The sequence below is a fragment of the Symphodus melops genome (genome assembly GCF_947650265.1).
Source record: "Symphodus melops genome assembly, chromosome: 12".
Taxonomy (NCBI): domain Eukaryota; kingdom Metazoa; phylum Chordata; class Actinopteri; order Labriformes; family Labridae; genus Symphodus; species Symphodus melops.
The window spans coordinates 13,017,659-13,038,399 of record NC_136702.1 but is presented as its reverse complement, the minus strand read 5'-3'; the positions used below and the strand labels follow the sequence as shown (position 1 = coordinate 13,038,399).

Sequence of the window (20,741 nt, the reverse complement as noted above, 5' to 3'; positions counted from 1 at the left end):
AAAAACTGATTCCACACTATCAATGGTAGTTCAGTTAATGTATTTTTAAGTTAAGAGATTATTAAGAGGTAAACTACTCTGCACTTAGTCCCCGACAGAATCAGAATTAGGTTTTATTGCCAAGGACATATACAATGTTTCTTAGTTCGAAGAAAAAGAATTAATAATAAGCAATTACCAATATATAAAAAAGAATTTAAACAAAAAAAGTCAAATATGAAGAATAAGAAAAAACACAAAATGTAGAAATGAAAGAAAATGAATTTAAAGTCTCGTGGTGTTAATGTAACGCATAAAGAAACAGTTTCAGCCTTCACATTACTGTGATGTTCTCCGTCTGTGGAGCTCTGTTGAAATTCTGTTGAGAACCCGTGTGTTGAGAGATAAAGACTAAGATGCAGGTGAGAAAAACCTCCCTTTTAGCCACAAAATGAAGAAACGACTAAATATGCAGATAATTCCTTTATTGTACATTTAAGAGAGAAATTAGGTTTCATAATTGTTATGACTCGTGTCAACTTAATTGTTACATTAGAATCATCATGATGTTTTAGAAAACAGGACGTTCTCAGAGTGAAATGATCACTGAATGTAGAAGAAGCTCAGTTGACGGTTTGAGGCTCCGGCACGGGGAGCAGCTGGAAAGCCTTGATGCAGTTTATGATCCAGGTGGAGGGAGCGGACCACACCTTTCCTCTCCTCACTACTGACGGCTTGTGAGGCCCTTGGGGATCAAAGATGATGTACTGGGTGCAGAGGGCCTGGTCGGAGCCTGGCAGTGCGTGGTAGGCGGCAGCACTCAGGGTCTGGGTCACGTCGCTGTCGGGCTTTGGCTGCCGGCTGAGGAGCTGACCTCCTCCCTCTCTGAGTAGCTTGATAAGCTCGTCTTTTGGAGGCGCCTTGAAGGAGCCGAGGAGGAAGAAAAAACAGCCGTCGAAGAGAGGAGGGAGCTGCGGCAGGTGACAGATTCAAACATTAGTGTAAACAACTATTAATTCCTGCTTTGGAGAGTTATTATCATCTTCCAATAAACGATGTCAGTAACTCTGCTCCTCTTCAAGGATAAAACCCCGCTCCTTGTAAAAATAGCAACAGAAGGTTTAAAGTCTCCTCTTTTGTTTATGATTAAGTGGAACACTGATTATTTCTTTGCAGCCAAATCTAAACTCTTGTGTTTACAAAGCGTCTGTGTAGATGCTTTGTCTTGACTTCTTTGTGACAGAGCCAAGAGACTTTATTTATTTATTTTTTAATCTGTGATGTTCTCCATACAAACTCTAGGCCATGCTGTTTAAAGCAGCATTGAATAAAGCCACTGGAGACTTCTATTCACAGCATCGACGAGCTCGACTGTTTCACGGGGTAAACTAACTCTCCGTGTTCTTTGACTATGCTAAGGTTTGTTTTGACTTGTTTCTTTTTAATGGTACCAGCAGGGACAAGTTAAACTACTAACTGATGAGAGAGGCGGCTATGTCAAGTCATTCATACACATTTATACCCCGTCTACAAAGCAGAGGGACCGACTTGAGGTTATAGTGTCTTGCACAAGGACACATGGGACATGTGGCTGCACGAGCTGGGGATCGAACCCTCGACTTGACGGTTTAGAGATGACCGACTCAACCATCTAAGCCACGTGTTATTTGTTTCTATGTCGGCCTTGAGAGTCATACCGACAACATTTCGAGCACGTCTCGTTTTGAAAACAAGAACAGAGCTGAACAAAATATGAGGTATAAGTTTCATTTCTTATACAGTATTATTGTTGTACTGCGCTGGCAGAATAGATGCTATTCAAATGTTTACACATGAATTGACAGAGTAGATTTTTTTTTTTTTTAAATCGAGGTCGTGACTTAGAGCTTGTCAAAAGCAGGACATTAACAATGTGGTTGTTCTGAAGCTGCTCCTGTGTTGCCTTGGCTTTGTTGGGAGATGTCGTCTCACTGAAAAACAAATCCTCTCCAGGATCACGGTCGTCTCGCGGACTGCAGCAAGTCTTCCCCCGGGATTTTGCTGCATTCACGTTGCTTTACCTTCAGTGCTTATAAAACTTACAGGGTTGGCTGCAAAAACCAACATCCCAACAACGTGAGCCTGATAACACCGGGTGCTCACGGTGGGGGTGGTGTGTTTTTTTTTTTTTGCTGATGTTACAGCATACGCCGCCTTAAACATTCTCAAAATAGCCTGCCTTCCCTAATTGCTGTTTTGTCTGTATTTTGTTTCTTTTGCTCTGTTCAAAATGTAAAAGTGTTCACTGCTTTACTTTAAATGGCGCTTGACTACAAAATGTACCACCACTTGAAACACGTTCTCTCCTAAGGACAGAGCGCTCTAGACAATCCATACTCATCTGTTTCTTCTGTTTGTTTGTATGCTTCTCATTTACCAAGCTGCATCTGTTGATGCGACTGCGCTGGGGGCCTTCTCCTGCTTCGTGCTCCGTTTCGGGGATCCACTTGTCTGCCTGCAGACATGCCTCCACCCCTGGCATCAAAGAGAGGGGAAAAATTAGAGCTCCAGCTAATTATGTTGACTTGAAAGAGGGTGACAAGGCAATTGCGAGCAGGGGGGGGGGGAGAGACAAAGCCCCGTGTCTGTTTTATCGCGTAGAGTCGGAAAATTTCGAGCATTGGCAAAGCTACAGTTGTTGACAGAGAAAGATGCCCACAGCGTGATGGAGTTAATGATGCAGGCCTCGTTTTTAAGTGTCTGGAGCTTAAGCTGAATTTGAGCATCGTCTCTTTCTCGCCGTCTCCTGAGGTTTAACAGAGTCAATTTGAAGCTGTATGACAGCCCGCATCGAGGCACTTCTAGAGTAAGGAATCATCCTTTGTTCTAAATTCTTACAAAAAGCATCTCTAAAGCCTGAAAAGTTTTAATGAAAAAAAAAAAAAAAAGGATCGTCACATGGGGAGGAGAGGAAAAGTGTCACATTTTAATGACCCCTCACTGTCAAAGATATAAAAAAAAATGCTTTTGAACAAAACACAGATCACAGAGCGGCTGTTCTCAGTAAGTGTTCTCACAGCAGATATGTAAGGGGGATGTTAAAGAAATCCAAACTTAAAAAGGCATAAAGGATGTCAAATTCACCTGAGCATAGGGCCTGGCCTAAATAACGGTTTTGATTGTGTACATTCAAACACTTCTTAGAACTTCAATCCCACAACCGTAATACACATCTACAAAGGATGAACTTTTTACTGCAACCACTTATCTCTGTGATTCTTTCACACACAGACGCAGCTCAGCGCTCCTCACAGTTTCTTTCAGCTAGAAAAATAAATAAATGCTGCGCTGAACAGATTATTATGCTAAATATGTGCGTGTGCACCTTGTCACAACAAGACATGAGACAGCACATTACACACATACTGTACAAATGCATACATTTACATTGGGTAGAGAGGTAATTACATTTGTTCATTCCCTTAATTACAGTTCTCATTGACGAGGACCATGCCAGAGCTAGAGGCAGAGACGAGGGGACACGTGGGGTTAATCGCTCCGGACGATGGCACTTAGTGCTGAAGAGTCATTAGCATATTTGCTAATTACGCTCACAAAGCCTGAATGCAGAAAAAAACAAACAAAAAAAACCATTTCAAACCTCCTTCCTTCCTGAGTCAGTGAATGAGTGAACAGCCAGATGAACCCACTTCCTTGATTAACTATGAGACTCATTCTGAGGACAACCACTGGAGACAGATGTGAAATTAGGAAAGTCAATAATGACACTGCAGGATCCAGGGTATAATGGCTCATTCTTGTTGGGATAAAATTAAGTATTTAGGTAAACACAGGTGGCACAGCAACAAGTCACATGGCTCACACTTGGGATCCCGGTTCATTCCCTGGAAGCATTGCCTCTGGCAGGGGCAGCGGGGCAGGTGTCTGAGTGAAGCCTCTCACAGGCAGCCAAACAGCCAACAGGAGCAACAGCAGTAAAAAGAACCAGCATGGGTACATTTCTTAACTTAGTTAAATAGAAAAATGATACAAGTCGGGAGACAAGTATGTTTTTGCCTTCTTTCAAAAGAGTGTGACAAGAAGTGCAGAGCTAGAAATCAGAACCTGGCTAGCTTAGCTTAGCTTAGCTTAAAGGCTGCAGGTATGTGGAAACAGATTTCCTGGCTCAGTAAATAGTGCATAAAAAATGCCAACTGAGAACTCCACAGTCAGCTCATTAATGAGACTAAACTCTATAGTCTCTATATACCCTGTGCTATTGGGAACTGTCCCTCCTTCAAGGTTGCCAACACAAATATTGCAACAACAACTTTTGGTTCCCGTGTAAAACATGGCAACTATATGGTTTACTAAAGAAAAAAAACGTTTTTTTTAAGTTTAATATGATACAGAACATATTTTTGTTTTTTACGTTTGGGTAATTTTGTTGCGTCTGCTCTTAAGGTTAAGCTAGCTGAAAAACCTCCTGACTCATGCTAAGCTAGCTGAAAAACCTCCTGACTCCAGCTCTCACAAAGAGATCAATATTCACGTTCTTATCTCAAAGACGTGTATTTCCTAAAGTGCTGGCCATTCCAAAAAATGATGGGTAGAAAGATGAACTAAACGTTTCAAACCAATGTCTTATCTTCGGTGAAAGCTTAGTGAAGGCTGTCGACGGTTGATGGACCCCCGTTAGGCAGGATGAAGGTGATTTTCATGATGGGTTTGAAATAAAACACTGAGGCTGCATTTCCAAAGAGAAATGGCTCTGAGAAACCTTGAACCAACAGAAAGTGAAGCTGGGGCTTGGCCTAGTTGACAGCGATGGCACACAAAGCCAGGTGACAGCGAGAAGTCAGCAGCAGGAAGTGTGTGTGCGCACACAAAAAACAAGGATGGAGACAGATAAAATGCCACTGTGATTGTCATGAGGGAGACAAGCTGTGTCAAGTGCTCAGCCTGCGTGGAGAAAAGAGAAGGGGGAGGGACTGAAAATGGTCCACACACAAAAAAAAAGCCATATGACACAACCACACACACACACACACACACACACACACACACACACACACACACACACACACACACACACACACACACACACACACACACACACACACACACACACACACACACACACACACACACACACACACACACACACACACACACACACACACACACACACACACACACACACACAGATAAACTTAAAATGGCTTTCTGGCAGAGACAAACATTACACTCTCAACACACACACACGGTGAAGAGATGCAACTGACGGATACACCAGTCAAGGGCACACCGAGGTGCCAGAAAACTCTTTGACAGCAAGTCTCTTTTTACTTCCCCTGAAGCCGATTTTTCTCGGAAAAAATCCGCTTGTTGACTTGGCTCACGGAGACCGAGGAGGCAGGCTGGGGAGTAGCACTTTTTTTGTTGTTGTTGTTGTTGTTGTTGTATTCATCTTTGTATAAATCAAACAGGAGAGGAGAGGTAGCCATCTTTTCATCACAGGTGATTTGGGGGGTGGGGGGGTGGGGGGTCCTTGAGGTGCAACGCTTCCAAGATTCCTTTCCCCAGTCACCCGCACGCTCTATTTGGCTGCCAGACATGTAAACAGGTGTTTACCCACAAAGCAGCCGGCACAAACGATTTACCTGAAACCTGCCTGATGCAAAATTGTCTTTTAATGTTTGCCAGAACATTTCAGAGTGTCTCAGACACTAATTAAAAAAAATGTTCTGAATTGGTCCTTCCAAATGAAATGGAGACTGATTTCACCGGAAAGTTTCCGAGGATACAAAGTCAAAGATCGAATGTATAACTCTGACTCAGTTCTGGTTCCAGACTTTAAGACAGCAGCCAAAAGATACATTTGCCCTATCTATATAAATGTCCTTGCGTTTCCAGTCAAATTCAGATGCCAAAGTAACTCACTTTGTATTAGCCAATACCTATCCATCTTAGCCTCTCCTGTGACGGTGATGGTGGGTGAAATGTTCTCTGGGATTCACCGAAGAGCAAAAAACCCATAAAATTACCTGAAACAGCTTGTGCAGCACAATCCATTTGTTCTGCACTGTTGTTCCACGACTCCAATATTTACCCCTCACATTTTTCACTTGTCCTATTCTATGCAGAGAGTCACCTTACTGCAGCAAACATAACCCCAAATGCAGGTAGAGTTCTTTTCAACGATAGAGCACTTTGGAAAAACAAATGTTACCTTGTAGGAAGCAAGCAAACACCCACATAAAAATAGATGTGAATCGATTCTAAAACTTATGCAACACAAGGTGATGATTATGATGAGTGGCTGGCACTTACATAGCTCCTTTCGGCAGTCTTACATCCTTACCTGGGAGAAGTTTCGGAGAAACCAGCAGGGGTTCTGATCCCTGATACCTCCTAACTTAGGGAAAAAAAAAATCCTAGCAAGGATTTTTAGCCTCTGAGTGATTTAAGAACATTCTCCGAGCAAATCTGAGGGAGGAAGAGCCTGAAAATGTTATTTTAGTGAGGAGGCGTGGTTGACCCCGTTTGCGAAGTATGACACTTTTTTTCTCCAGAAGCTGTAATTGGTCGATCCAGAAAAATTGAGGAATAAAAAAGGTGCTTTCTTGGTGATAAAAGGGAAAAAGAAGGACAGTGAAATGGATTGGGCCCAATCATAAAATCTTATTAACCATGTTGTCATTTTGAGCACTATGAAGATATAAGATGTACTTTAAAAGCATATAGCCTCAGAATGTTTGAAATCACTCGGCTACTTGTGCAGCAGCCTCTTGACGTACCGATCGTTACATCAGAGTGATTGGATAAACCACATGTCGAGCAGCCCGACATGCATGCGTCACTTTATACTGACTGCAGTCAGAGATCGATTAAAATGTCTGTATACATATTTGTCTGTCTGTTCGGCCCAACAATGACTCAATAAGAATCTTCTTCATGTCGTGTTGGAAGAAAAACATCTCTCCATTTCCTCCTCAGCTTGAGAAACTTGTAAGACTGTTAAAAGTCCTCCTCACAGTTTTATACCTCAGGAGCTCTTTAAGACGCTCTGTGGGTAACTTTTGACATTTAGCCTACAAGCATCTCATCTTCACTTTGAGGGAAAATTCTTAGAAAAGGTCCGGGTTCTAAGGATTTACTAAGAATGTTGTTTTTTTCCCCCCTCAGAGCAACTCTGAAGCTGAAGCACTGTTTAGGAAGCTTTGTGAATACAACCCTCGATGTCTTTACATGAAGTGGCAAACATCGGTTCACTCATTGTATTTTGGATGTTGACATAAACATATTGATTTGTGCTAGGTTTTTTTCACCGCTGCCTTTAAGACAGAACAAGATTACCCTTCTACCATTTTTCACTCTCTGTGCTTAGCTAACAAGCTGATGACAGCAGCAACAAAAAAAGACATTCTTTTCTCAGCTAATAGTTGATAAGCTGGAATGAAGAAATTTCCAAAAATATTAAACTTTTCTTTTTCTTTTTTTTTTTTTTTTTAAAGGCAATTAAAGTGGAACTTCAGGCTTATCAATAGGAGTTGGAAATAAATTAAAATAAGTGACATTTAGGTTTCGTTTGTCAAATATAACTAAAGAGCTTTACAAGGTTTTGTGTTTGTTGGCAGAAGTAGAAGAATTGTATTTACAGCCGTGACTGCATTGGGTGTCAAAATATGACATTTACAAATTGGTGTTGTCTTTCTTTCAGTGTGAGAAAGAAGGCAGCCGGGATAACTGTGAAAAACCTATTGTCATTCATTGCCTGGGCGAGCTGTAATCTCTCAGCAAGAAGTGATCAAATCTAGGAGATCATGAGGTAAATATTTGAGTTTTGGATTCGTAGTGAAGATGTTAGTCTAAACAATACTTCCTCATGTGAAGAGGTTTTATTTGTCCTTTTGATGTTTTGTGTTTTCATCCACAGCTGATTACAGTTTTAGCCCGGCTAATGTCACCTGCTGTGATTGTGAAGTCATAGACGGTCCATGTGTGATTTTTTTCGTTTTATGAAGGTACGGCATAAATCAATAGAATCTGTTTGGAGTGTTGTAGCCTGGGTAATTGTGCACTGCAGTGACACTGTTTAACATGGAATCCAAAAATAGCATGGACGGAGAAATACGTCAGCCGACACCTCTCTTGATACTCACAGCTGAATTTAACGATCCAGCAGCCAGCGAGTAGACCCAGGAGGGAGGAGAAGGTGGTGGGCATGTGTCCCTCTGGCACGACCACATGGCTCACTGCAGGAAGAACACACACACACACACACACACAAAAAAAGCCAAATGGAGAAGGTACAAATGAGTTGTGCTCCACATACAAAAATAGCGGCTGTCTGCTCCCTGCCCTCCTGCTGTGTCTGACTGGCTCAAAAATGAGCTGTGGACTGTTCAGCTACACAGTCAGTACGTGTGTAAATGTCATGGTTGCAAATTTAGATTACACTCAAGGCCTTCCAGATGAACATTTATGTCTGCCTTAAACGATTCTCAAATCTGAACCGACGTTTTTTTTTATAAAACGTGTGAGATCAGACACAACCGATTTTGCATATTAATAATGCACACATTAGACGACCAGGCCGGACCGGGAGAACACACACCTGCCGCTTGAAAGAACGACTTCACTGACAAATGCTCGCAGAAAGACACGTGACTTCAGAAGAAAAAAACATATACATGAGTATGGACATTATCTGACGGCTCTCCTGCTGTGGGTTTCGTTTTGCAGCCAAAAACAGAAAATGAGAAGACAGATCATGAGCGGCTTTAGACAATTTGTCGCACCAGCAGTTGTCGGAGTGCGCAAAATCCACGGGGTGAAGCTTTTTAGTCAGCTTACTCTCTCCCAGGAATTGTAAATATCAAACATGCTTGATGTTTTTTATTTCAGATCTTGGAGGCTTCGACTCGATCGGGGCAGTGAAAGAATGGTAGAAACCTCAAACCTGAGGATTCAACAAGCCAAGAGGCCTTGTGGGGTCAAAACAGCCCTTAAACTGTCTCATGTGTTCCCGGCTTTAGACGATATTCTTTCAAAACAGCCAAAACAAGGGCGGAAAGCAACAACATGCAGACCACTGCTTTTTAAAGCTTTGAGACTCGACCCAGATGTGATTGCTAGAATCCGGCGATGAAACGTGCGATGTATTTGGATTATTTTTGGATGAAATACTTCTTCTGATGTGCTTTGAATTTTTCAACAAAGCACACCCAGCTGAAGGAGAAGGAACAAGAGCTGTGTGCAGCACAACTTCGGCCTGGGCCAAGTTGAGATTTAACCAAATATTGTCCAGCAGAAAAAACAAGGAGGGTGTACTTTGGCATGAAATTGCTTTTTGATCAATTCATGTCGGCATGCTAACTTTATTTATTCAGTGTTTCAGCCTGCAAACCTTTGCGCTGTCTAACAGTTCATGACCACACAAATAAATAAAAAAAAGTCCAAGCTTGTTTTGTTAAATTTTTGGAACCAGTAGACAAAGTTTCCGCTGAATTAAAATGTAAATACAAGCGTATTGCCTTCTCAACACTCTCAAGAGAGCCCAGTTAATAGAATTACGTCTCCAGAGCTCACTGAGCATGGACTTTTTGTGGTTTTAAAGCTTCCAGATAAGGCTGATGTTCTTTTAAAAAGGAACTTACACCGTCTGGTCAAAGGAAAGGAAGTTTAGAGAAACACTTGTGTGTTTTTTCATTCGGGCTCATTCAGCACTAAGTGCACCTTCAAACATTTCAGGTGGAATGATTTCTGGTTTTTTCTCACTCGTTGCTCCGCAGCAGTGAAGGAGCTGTTGCATCACAATGATGTACACAGCTCGAAAAGAACTCTTTAGTTACTGCTGAACCTTGGTGAATACCTTCTTTTACATTCGAGAGAATCACTCACGTTAAAAAAAAATTCCATCGTTGTGGTGACGAAGGGACTGAGTCTTTGCATCTTCCTCCTGACTACAGGCCTTTTGTTTGTTCTGTCCAAATCATGATTAATTGATGACTAATCACAGTGTTTGGCAGTGAGTAAGTTGGCTCGTCATGGTCCTAGCAGTTGATTGGAAGCTGCTGTTTATTTGCCGTTGATGGAAGCCCATGTGTCACAAACAACAACACAGTGTTAAGTCGGCTAACCAGTCAAACGGTTGGTCGGTTGGCAGTGTTTTGATCAACACGAGCAAATTGAAGGTGTCTGATAATCCTGGCATACTGACCGGAGGACTGAAGGATGGCACTGCTAGCACCGCTAATGTTAGCCACATTCAGCAAACTGAATCACACCGTCGACTGGCAGAATCTGGACAGCTTGTGATTGTTTTCTAATTTCCCTTTGACTGACTTTGGAGGACAGTCGGCGAGGATCATCCCTGATTCTGAGTGGCTTTGCCTGTAACACAGTGGGAAGTTTAATCCCCCTGTGGAGGTGTTTCTGATGCGCACAGAAAAAAAAACACTACCTGAGCCAGAAAAGGTGTCAGCAATCCTGCCCCCCAGTTGCTCTCCCAGTTTGGCCAGATGAAGCTGCTCCGGCTGCGACAGCTTGCTGGACAGAAACACCGCCATTTCATCCCTCCTCGAGCAGTCGCTCACCTAGGAAAGAACAAAAGAACACGGCTTGAAAGGGTCCTGGACCGATGATGCAAGGATTTAAGAAGCATAGGGGTTAACACTTTCAAGGGGAATAAGAAAAAGAAATTGGTTATTCACATCATGATGTGGACATACCAAAGAGAGACTGGCTGAGGGGCTGAGAGACGTATTAGCATTTCGGGCTCCTTCTTCTGAGGCTTCCTGGAAAATCTGCCGCATCTCCTCACTCACTGCGTAGTCTGCAGGCCGCTTTCCATGCAGATTACTGCGGGGAAGAATATTCAAGAGATTAAGAAAGTGTGTCAGGGCGTGTAGACTTTACTTGTACGAGTGCATTTGCATCAAAATGGAGACCATATAGTCGCCAAAGAAACCGCTGGCGCTGTTACTGATAAAAAAACAACCAAAAAAAAAAAAACATGGCAGGATAGTGCAAAGAAGCTATCATGGAAGATGCACACACATATTGCAGTGTGTCACTTTACTAGGACAGATCTAGATCTCACACAATAACAATTCTTACTGTGCAAAAAAAAAATATTCATATATCTGTATCCACTAAAATAGACTTTTTTTTTGGATAGTGTGCACCATCAATCCAAGAGATGAATTTAAATGTCCAACCTGCTGCAGTCCTTACAGTCTGCCTATGTAACAAAGCTTCCACAGATACACGTGATAAGTCTGTCTTCTCCAACAAGAGAATCATTCCGTGCTACTTTTCATTACAGTCTGAGCACATTTGGGTTTTTTTATTTTTATTTTAGCCCTTTATCACTGGCCGAGCAGGACCAACTAAATCAATATTTATCAGCTCCGAGCTTGGAGGAAAAACAATGTGGAGAGGTTACATCCCGCTTGTTCAGTCAAACTGTTCACCCATGTGTGTCATTCACTTGTTGGGGCATGCAGGACTTGTTTGAAAAGAGGCTGAGCTGAAATCTGTGCTTGAGATTACAGTATACTAATCAAGCCACTGAATGCAAAAAAACCCCCAGCACCTTAAGATTATATATATATATATATATATATATATATTTTTTTTTTACTTTGATACACTTTATACTGATCTGTTTAATCTGCAACTGTCCCCGAGAGTGTGCAGTATAGGAAAGACACTGCTTTAAAAAGCATACATCTTTAGTTTGAAAAAGCTGCGTGGGGGGGAAAACCCCCCCAAAACAAACTGCAGTCACCTTGAGGAGAAAGGACAAAAGAATGAACAAAAGTACAAGAAGGAGGAGAGAAGAACCAAGCCCAGCAGGTCGTCACAAAAGATTAGGCGTCAGCAAAGATAACACCTGGGGGACAATTAATAGGTCCACTGGTCCATAAAATATTTCATTTGGATTCATAAAACCCCCCCCACACACACACACACACAAACAAACAAACATAAAATATCCCTGACACACTCACACAGGCTGCTTTATGCAGCTGCACGTGAGAGGCATATCAGAAAGAAAAAAATAACAAAGTGTGCGGGAGGGTAGTCACAAACTCTCTCCCCGAAAGCTTCCACCTTTTAGTACACAAGTGGGAGGCAGGCAGTGTTGGTTGGAAACCACTTCAACCATGACTCCTATTTGAACTGGGAGGAGATTCAAAAAATTTATGGTGGAAGCTGAGGCACAAATTCAGATCACGCCGAGCAGTATCCAAAAACCTCAGCGCTGAAAACCAAACAGCAACACGTCTCGTCTGCGTGTTGAACGCAATCTGCATTCTCCGCAAACGACTTCCTGTTTCGATTCCGCGAGGAGCGCTTGAAGATTTTTGTGAGGCTGATTCAATATTTAAAAGCAGACAGCTGAGGGGGAACTTTTGAACTCCGTCCGCTCAGAAAAAGGAATCCGAAGTTTAATGACGGAATCAGACGACGGGCAGCTGATGAGGCAAAGGGCGAGGCCTCCATGCATATTTCATCAAAAGCCTCATTAGTTTTCCTTCTTTTTTTTTTTTTCCCAAGCCACTCTTGATTCGTCCTGATGCTCGGACCAGCTGAGCGTTAATGGTAATAGTAGCTGAAGCAGTGCATGACTCAACCCCACCGCCTCCGTTTAACTCGGTTCAACTATTTGTTTTTGTAAAATAATCGAGAGCGCGGCTCGAAGCGCTTTACTCAACGCGCCTAAAAATAGACTGAAGCCGATAACAAACATTGCCATTTGAATGGGAGAAATATAATGTGATGTCCAGCAGCAGGTGAAGTGTACTTCTTATGACAGGAAGAGGAAACTCTCCACACTGAAGAGGAACATTTTCACAGACGAATGAAAAATAAGAAAATGAGAGTGAGAACAGTTTCTCATCTTAATCTAAAAAAAACAAAAAAAAACTTTTTGCAACATTTGGATTGAAGGATTTTGTCTAATTCATTTCAAATTGAGTGTTCAGTGATGCACTCACTATTTTATGAAGTACAGTAACATTACTGCTTTTGGCTAAATGGGAAATTGTTGGGTTTTTTTCCCCACTGAGTGCTGACGTATAAAGGGTGCCATTGCTTGCGTGCTTTATAATGACTTCTCCATTCGCTGTGTTAGGATTCACATTTGATGGCTCACAGGTGATGCTCATGAATTGTCTGTCCGGAGTCTCAGGGCTAAATCACACGCAACTTTTTTTATTTTTAATTTGCACAAATTAATTTTCCTGCTGTATCGACATGCATTTAACACTTCAAACGTATTAAACATACAGTAAATGTGCAATTTGAGTTTTTCCGACATACCACGTGCTTCCCTACCTGGGCTGCTTAACAACGTGCCGTACTGTATAGGATAATCCTTACAGTGCTGAGACTGATGGTCAGGGAGTCCTTCTGTGCAGCTTCTCTGAAAATACTTCAACCTGTTGTTTTGGAGATAACGGGGAAAAGTCAACTGGATAAAACCCATCAGTGACCACGAAGCTGTTTACAGGCTTCCCTCGGTGTCTCTAATGGGTCAGCCCTGGCGAGCCATATGCACTCGCATGTGGACTCGCAGTGGATGGGAAACACACTCCAATGGTTCAAACGTCATATACGTGCACAGAGGAACAATGAAAATATTCAAAAACTGAATTTCCAAACTCTGAGCTGTGTGCCAGTCATTCCATTAGGGATTGCTTTGGCAGATGTATCTGTACGCTTCTTGTCTGAGTGTGTGTGTGTGTGTGTGTGTGTGTGTGTAGGGCACTGTGGCAACGATTGCATTTATCTTGCAGCGTTCTGACAGCCAGTCCAAACCGCTACCTTGTCATTTCGCCTCGCAAGTGAGCAGATAAAATGTAAGAGCGGGAAAATCGGGCTCCGTCAACGTGACGAGACAAATCCACTGAAACAAAGGGGGAGGGTGCGTCCGCGACCAACGCTCACTGACCGACGTACTGACCCTGATCAACTGCTTCATCGATCTCCATGATTAACCAGCCTCCCCTCCCTCCCTCATTAAGGACCCTGCCTCTAATGGGCGAGAAACGCTGACACAGCATCAATGTGACTGACCAACGACTAATCAACAGCAGAAGATTTTCTGTCTGTCAACCTCCAACGCTAACATGGAGCAGGTCTTGGTTGTGACTTAGTGAGTGGGAAAGCGGGCACCCTGGGGAGCAATGGAAGAAAAGGGAAGATAAGCAGCGGTCCAGGATTCACCTCTGTGATGTAACACAAAGAAATACAATAGCCGTGCCATTTCTACTAACTTACTTTACACCGCTTTCTGTTCAGATAGATAGATAGATAGATAGATAGATAGATAGATACTTTATTGATCCCGAGGGAAATTCAAGTCTCAATTCAGAGGTCTCTTCTGCACCCGTTTGATTGGCTTTTGTATTTGTCTGGAGGAGAAAGAAAACAAGGCCTCACTCCAATACGAGAGCAGAAACTACCGCTCTGACGCAGTTCCAACTAAACCAATAAACACTCACTCGTTGTCTTAGCGGTGCCTTTAAATAAATTCACTCTGTATCGGATTTGTCTGCAGGTTTATGGTTTGTGTGCCTCGTATATGACGACAAACATTCGTCATTCAAACTGAAGAACTCATCCGTTTAGAGTGAGTTGATTAAGGATCCACTTTATTTACATTCAGGCACATATGACTAAAACCTGCCTCAGACAGCACTCCAAAGCTCTCTGCAGAAACAACTGCTGTTTATGCACGTTGGCAACATTAGCTCGAACATAAGGTTTTAATCTACCGAGCACTGGTTTGCCCTGGTAATAGGGTTGTCTGAAAAATAATATTTCAATGAGGTTAGATTATTGAAAACATTTGAGAACTCTGCATAACCGAATCTTTTTGTCAGGCCAGTTTCTAGTCAGCACTCGAAGCAAAGCACATCATCTGTGCAGGTAATTACTTTTTCCCACATTACACCGCTCCAAGTGCAGGTCTGACCCTGATCTAATAGTGGGTCACTCTGTGATTACTTTGACATGGAGCGACCATTTCATAAAGCAAACTCTGTCTGGAGTCCCGTGAACGTGTTATTCTCGTAGCTGGAAATAAGCTAAATAAAGCCGAGTGTGAAAACGTATGAAAGGAACTCACAGTACGCTCTGCGAGGCTCCGTGCTGCAGCAGAAGTCCCACGATGGCCGGGTGTCCGTTCCTCACTGCGTCGTGGAGTGGAGAGTCGTTTTCATAGCCGGGCGTGTTCAACAGAGCTCCGCTTGAGAGCAACACCTCCACCACTGCCAGGTGACCCAGGTTACACGCTTCGTGCTGGAACACAAAGTAGTTAGTGCTTCTGCTCTTTTCTGGTTTCTGTTGCAGTTAATCCTGAAGATACAGACTTTTCATTTGCATCATTTATTACTTTTATTTTTTTTGTAGTAGTAGTAGTAGATACTGTGTTTATAATTGAGGGTGCTTTAAAGGGTCACATATGATCCTGCTTTTCAACACGTTTTGTGTCAGAGCTTAAAACCTGAAACGTGTCCGTGAAGTTTCGTGTCACAGATCCACTTTGATCCTGGACTGTGCGTTAGCATGACCCTCTATCTAAGCCCTGCTGTTTGTAGTATTTAAATGTCAGGGAGCTGTGTTCGATCACGCCCCTCTGGAGGGCTTTCTCGAGTCGTTACATAGCCTATAGTTTATGGTGAGAAGGCAGACTCAGAGGGCTGAACAAACACCGAGCTGTCGGAGTGTCACCCACCAGGGGGAGGGGTTACTCCCCTTTGTGATGTCACAAAGGGAAAAAAAAAATTCTCCAAACGGCCTGTTTGTGGAGGCAGGCAAAAGATGGAGAGGATGGACTTTTTTTTTTCCATGATTAGACTTTGTTGACGACGAGGGAAACATTGGTGGTATTAGAAAACAAGGCAAATTGTATTTTGGATTCTATTTCACTTTTGACCCTTGCATTAGCCGAACACTAAACTAACTGAAGTGAACTGGTGCGAAAATGATCGTGGCATGTCATGTTGCACAGCTTCTCCCTTCTCAAATACATGTAAGGCAAATCTGATATTGTCATGCTCTCCGCTCATTTGTGATAATATACAATCATGTGCAAACTGTCAAAACTGAAGATGAAAACTCAAGTTTGAGTCGAGCATCCTGACAGCAGGTTGCTTTGTGAAGTGCTGCAAAAAACTCTCATGCTTGTTCCCAAAGGTGGAAGAACGGCTCAGGCAGCACTGAAGGAATTTCCAGTTTGTCATCTACAGACAACTGAAGAATGCATAAGAAATTATTATTACAGCACAATGCGGTTCCGAACTCACTTGGGATTACAAGTGAATGTTGGTTTTCTGGAGAAGGGGAGATATTGAATAAGAAATTGTAATATGTAAATCAGAGAAGAAAAGCTCCAGTGAAGGAGGCTTTTTGATGACTTTGCCCCTCCAACAATAGTTCATAATAACAAAAGACAACATGTTTGATCAATGAAAAGGAACTTCTGTGTTTACTGGTGTACAAGTCTTACCAGAGGAGTCCACCCAGCATTATCCTTTAGGTTAGGGTCAGAACCTTGGTCCAGCAGCTCTCTGACAGCCTCTACATCTCCCTGCAGGACACGCAGAGAACAACAAACCTGAGGTCAGACCTGCACATGAAACCCCTTCAGACACAGTCACTGATCCCAGTGCAGCAAAGCCCCCGCTGTTTATCAATCACACTCCACAATGTGCCATCGATTACCTTGTCTGGGATCCCGAGAGGGGGGGGGGGGGGATTACTGCTATGTTTACAAGGATTACTGCAAAGACAGTTTTATTCTCAACAGACTGGAACACTATGGTCCGATCATCTGAGGACTAATGTGTCTGAGACAGGGAAAAACACCAACACGGGAGGGAGGCCTTCTACCCCAGTGTACGAAACGAACCATGTAAAAGATGAAGGGGACCGGTTTACATTGTAGAAATGAAAATTTAAAAGACATTCAGTAGCGTTGCTTTTTGTGATTGTTTGAAAAAGAAAAGAAAAGAAAAGGAAGGTCAGCAGTATTTAAAAAGGCGGAAACACTGCTGTTATTCAAGAGAGTGTGTAGTGTTTGAGGTCGTGTGTTCATATTTTCTGGGTTTGTTTTGTCAGGTTATTGTCTCTTTTTTTCCCCCCGAGCTTCATTTGAAAATGAGGTGCGTGGAGATCATCATAGCTGCCTTTAAGAAACAACAACGTGATTCCACTCAGTTTGTAAAACTCATCTTCTGAGGACACTTTACCCTGACCTGACCCTGGAGCTTTGTAGAATCAAAAAAGGTATCCCCACCTTGATAGCAGCGAGATGCAGCAGGGTCTCTCCTTTGTGGTTCCTCTTCATCACTGCTGGGCTCCCCGAGGTGGGCCTTCCGGAGGACGCACCGGGAGACTTTTTACCAGCTGCGGCTACGAAAGGCTGCCTGTCTGCTGGCTCTCGCCTCGGTGATTTCTTCGCGCTCTTATCACACCTGGGGCTGGTTGAAGGCGGAAGGTTTAGGACGGCTGGAGACATCTGTGATTTCCTCCTCCTGCCTGGGGAAGCCTGGGGTCTTTTCGGTGTGATCTCCAGTGGAGTAACTCCTTCTTGTTCTCTGGATCTTTTTGAGGAATGTTTTGGGGTAGTTGCGCTGGCCTGTTTTTCAGGAGTGCCAGCTGGGCTGGGGTGATCTGCAGGCAGTTTGTCGTTGCCCTGCGTGTTCTGGCAGAGCAGAGTTTGGTCACTGGGTACTGTGACGCTGCTTTTTGAGCGACTCAGCCCCGTGGTGCTCTTGTCAGGACTTTGTTCCTCAGTAGTCTGCTGTGGAGGCTCTTCAGATGTGACCGGAGGGCTTAAGAAGGAAACCTTCTTACTCGACCTCCTCGCCCCTTCAGCACAGGGCTGCTCTTTCTCCTTACGGGCATCTTCCCCCCCACCGATTCCCCACTGCTGGTTCACAGCCTCCAGCCTGTTCTTCTTCATCGTCTCCCTGGTCTGTATCCTCGTGGTCTTTGGAGCCACCTGCACTGACACCTTCCTGCCGGCAATGTTTTTCTTGGCCGACCTCTTTTTTTTGTTCAAGTTTCCACTTTCGCATCCTTCGGAGCAACCGGATCCCGAGTCTTGAGACGACGAAGTGAAATTGAACACTGACAGGTCCTGACCTCGAGCGGTAACAGAGTCTGGCTGTGCTGTAGCTGCTTCTTCAGAAGGCCTTCCCTCGGGCGCAGTGACCTCTGAGGGCTTCTCCACCACGCAGCGTACCTTGCGGCTACGGGGGCTGAACCAGATCTTGAAGTTTTTCTTGTGTTTTAATACAGGACTCTCAGGTTGTGGCGGTATCTCCGCTCCAGGGGAGTCTGCAAAAAGAAAAAAACAACACATACACACAAAGTTACCATTCTGTATATAATTGTTAACAAGCTCTTTGTATTTGTTATAATCTTTGCACACAGTCAAACCCAATTGAACTGGGATTTGACAGAAGTAGCACATTAAATTATTCATCCTGGCTTTTTCTTTGTACATTCATAGTCCACAACATTCTGCACGTTTGTTCATTTTTGTTTACTGGGCTTGGAAAGTCGCCCTGTAGTTCTTTGTCGAAGCAAAAATGAACTCCAAAACACCTCCGTGGTTAATTGCAGAGCATAATTACTGTCATTACCAGGATGCTCAAAGGGCGTCGAAGATAATAAACCACAGGAGCAATCTACTAATACTGTCGTTCAGAGATTAGATTGGCGGAGGAAAATGTTAAATGTTTCGGTCAACAATCGATAGAAAGAGGTGTGGGCTGATGAGAGTGGGGATTGTTAATTAGACTTTCAAGCTGCTATAGAATGGCTAAAAAAAGAAGTACCAGTCTGTTCGATGGGACTGAGCAGGGAGTCCAAACCGCAGAAGAGCTGCACGATGCTGCTCAGCTGCCTGTTGATTTGGATGTCCTTCACCCATGCGGGGCTGTGACACACCACGCAGCCGTCTCCTGCCCGGGGGGCTGCACAGGACCTAAGCAATAAACAAAGCTTGGATTAAAAGTCAGTCTACTTCACAGTTGAGTAAGAAGGAATACTATGAGCTGATTGATTAACCTTTGAATTGATTAACCAGTCAGTCACAAAGACAGGGAATGACTTGAGGCTAAAGTTTCTGTTTAAAGGGACATGACTACCTGTAAAAAATAAGCCTGGTAACACAAGAGATACTAAAAAGTATCAATTTTTTTGAAAAAATTACTTTTTTCCAACAGTAAGAGTGTGATGGGAACTTTTGTCATTTTGAGATTAGCTGTGTTGCAAAGTAACATTTATTGGCAGATTATTAATGACAAGTTAATAACCGAAAACCACTTAATTAATTACAAATATCTTGTGATATGTAGGAAATAGGGTTAGGGTAACTTAGCCTCTGAGTGTGCCTTGCAGAGGACACAAAAATGAATATGTAGGTGTGTATGGAGCTGTGATGAAAATTGATCCACACCTGTTGTGGATACAATTGCTGGCAAACACAATTGTTCACTACAAGACAGGTCTATTGCTTTTTAAGTACGTCAAAGAAAATAGTACATTACCTGCAAAGCATGTGCTCACACATCCCCAAACACACGGGTTCCTTCATTAAATTTGAACTGGGGAAAAAAAGAAACAGAGCACATACTCAGTATAGTCAAAATAGGGGAATGGACCTTCACTGCTATCATTTACAGGACTAAAGAGCAAGTCCATCTTAAGGCTTAACAGCATTCAGGTTGTGGGTCATAGATTGTCGTGTGCTTGTTGTCTGTGGTGAAAGGTTGTGTCATTGGTTTTAATAATACCTGCTTTAGAACCGGTTGACTTAATTTGAGTAAACTTGAATAAAAGCAACGTGACTGTCTTACAGAGCTGTAATACCCGGACACGCTGTCGCATCAATATATACTTCAACCCATCAGGCGTTGTAGAAAACATCTGTTAATGTAGCTGTGCATAATCCTATGTCAGGCAACGCGTTGAAGCTATTACATGTTGAACCTGTCCACTATGACAAAAAAATATGTTTTTAAATTTAAATCCACCTATCAATATTGTTTATAACAATATAAAGCTCATTGCAGTTCGTATGTGCAGTCACAACGTACCATTTCGAACAAATTAGAAGTCGTCGAAAGTTTGCCACCGCCTCTTTAGTGTTCTTCCAATCTGTCGTCTGCACGGGAACGTCGTTATCCATTCTTATAAAAAGGTGTATATCTCCTTTTATGAAGAATCTCGTCTGCAAGATGACAAAATCTACTTACTTCCGGGTTACTTTCATTTCCCGCCAAAGATATACAGACGTAACTAGTGTTGGTTGCCATAGCAGCCGCTATGACGTAGTTAAGGCCCATCCCCATAGACTGTACCACTAGACTGGACAGTGCATATTAGGGCCCTACCTCAAGTTTTAGGCAGTACAAAAAATTTGTTAATGAACAGGATATTACTCCGAAAGTATTGGAATGGTTACTAATTAACACCAGGTGGTCTAAATAAACACATTCTGTCTGGTTCTGTTCCTTTACTATTTAGTTGAAACTATCTAGGATAAGAGACCCAAACCATATTATTAAAAATGACAATAATATTTAGGTGAGTGTCCTCATATGATCTTTGAGTTTTAAATTATTTTATTGTAAATATGCAGTTTGTTTTAAATTTATGAAATTATTTTTGGTATTGTTTAAAAGTGCATTTGTGTTTTTCATTTCATTTTGGTCTTAATTCATGGGTAGAATAACGTTAAAGTTGTGGCT

The 20,741-nt window shown here is 42.7% G+C and overlaps 1 protein-coding gene across 1 annotated transcript; it reads right to left on the bottom strand.

Moving 5' to 3' along the window:
- Positions 1–449: 449 nt before the first annotated feature.
- Positions 450–20,300, bottom strand: bard1 (BRCA1 associated RING domain 1). Its single transcript, XM_079358445.1, has 11 exons — positions 20,088–20,300; positions 19,539–19,595; positions 18,825–18,973; positions 17,276–18,321; positions 16,487–16,567; positions 15,104–15,276; positions 10,695–10,824; positions 10,427–10,559; positions 8,124–8,216; positions 2,396–2,493; positions 450–950 (listed from the first exon to the last, which is right to left on the bottom strand). Exons 1-11 carry the CDS (start codon positions 20,177–20,179, stop codon positions 603–605), a joined length of 2,400 nt encoding a protein of 799 aa, XP_079214571.1. The 5' UTR covers positions 20,180–20,300; the 3' UTR covers positions 450–602.
- Between the last annotated feature and the right edge of the window lie 441 nt (positions 20,301–20,741).

What these genes read in the sequence shown, in the direction of transcription:
- bard1 (XM_079358445.1), bottom strand. Translation starts at nt 20,179, where the DNA reads ATGGATAACGACGTTCCCGTGCAGACGACAGATTGGAAGAACACTAAA. An exon ending in TGCATCTCGCTGCTATCAAG is followed by an intron (nt 16,568 to 17,275) that starts GTGGGGATACCT and finishes CGTGTCCTGCAG; the next exon opens with GGAGATGTAGAGGCTGTCAG. An exon ending in ATGCTGGGTGGACTCCTCTG is followed by an intron (nt 15,277 to 16,486) that starts GTAAGACTTGTA and finishes TTTGTGTTCCAG; the next exon opens with CACGAAGCGTGTAACCTGGG.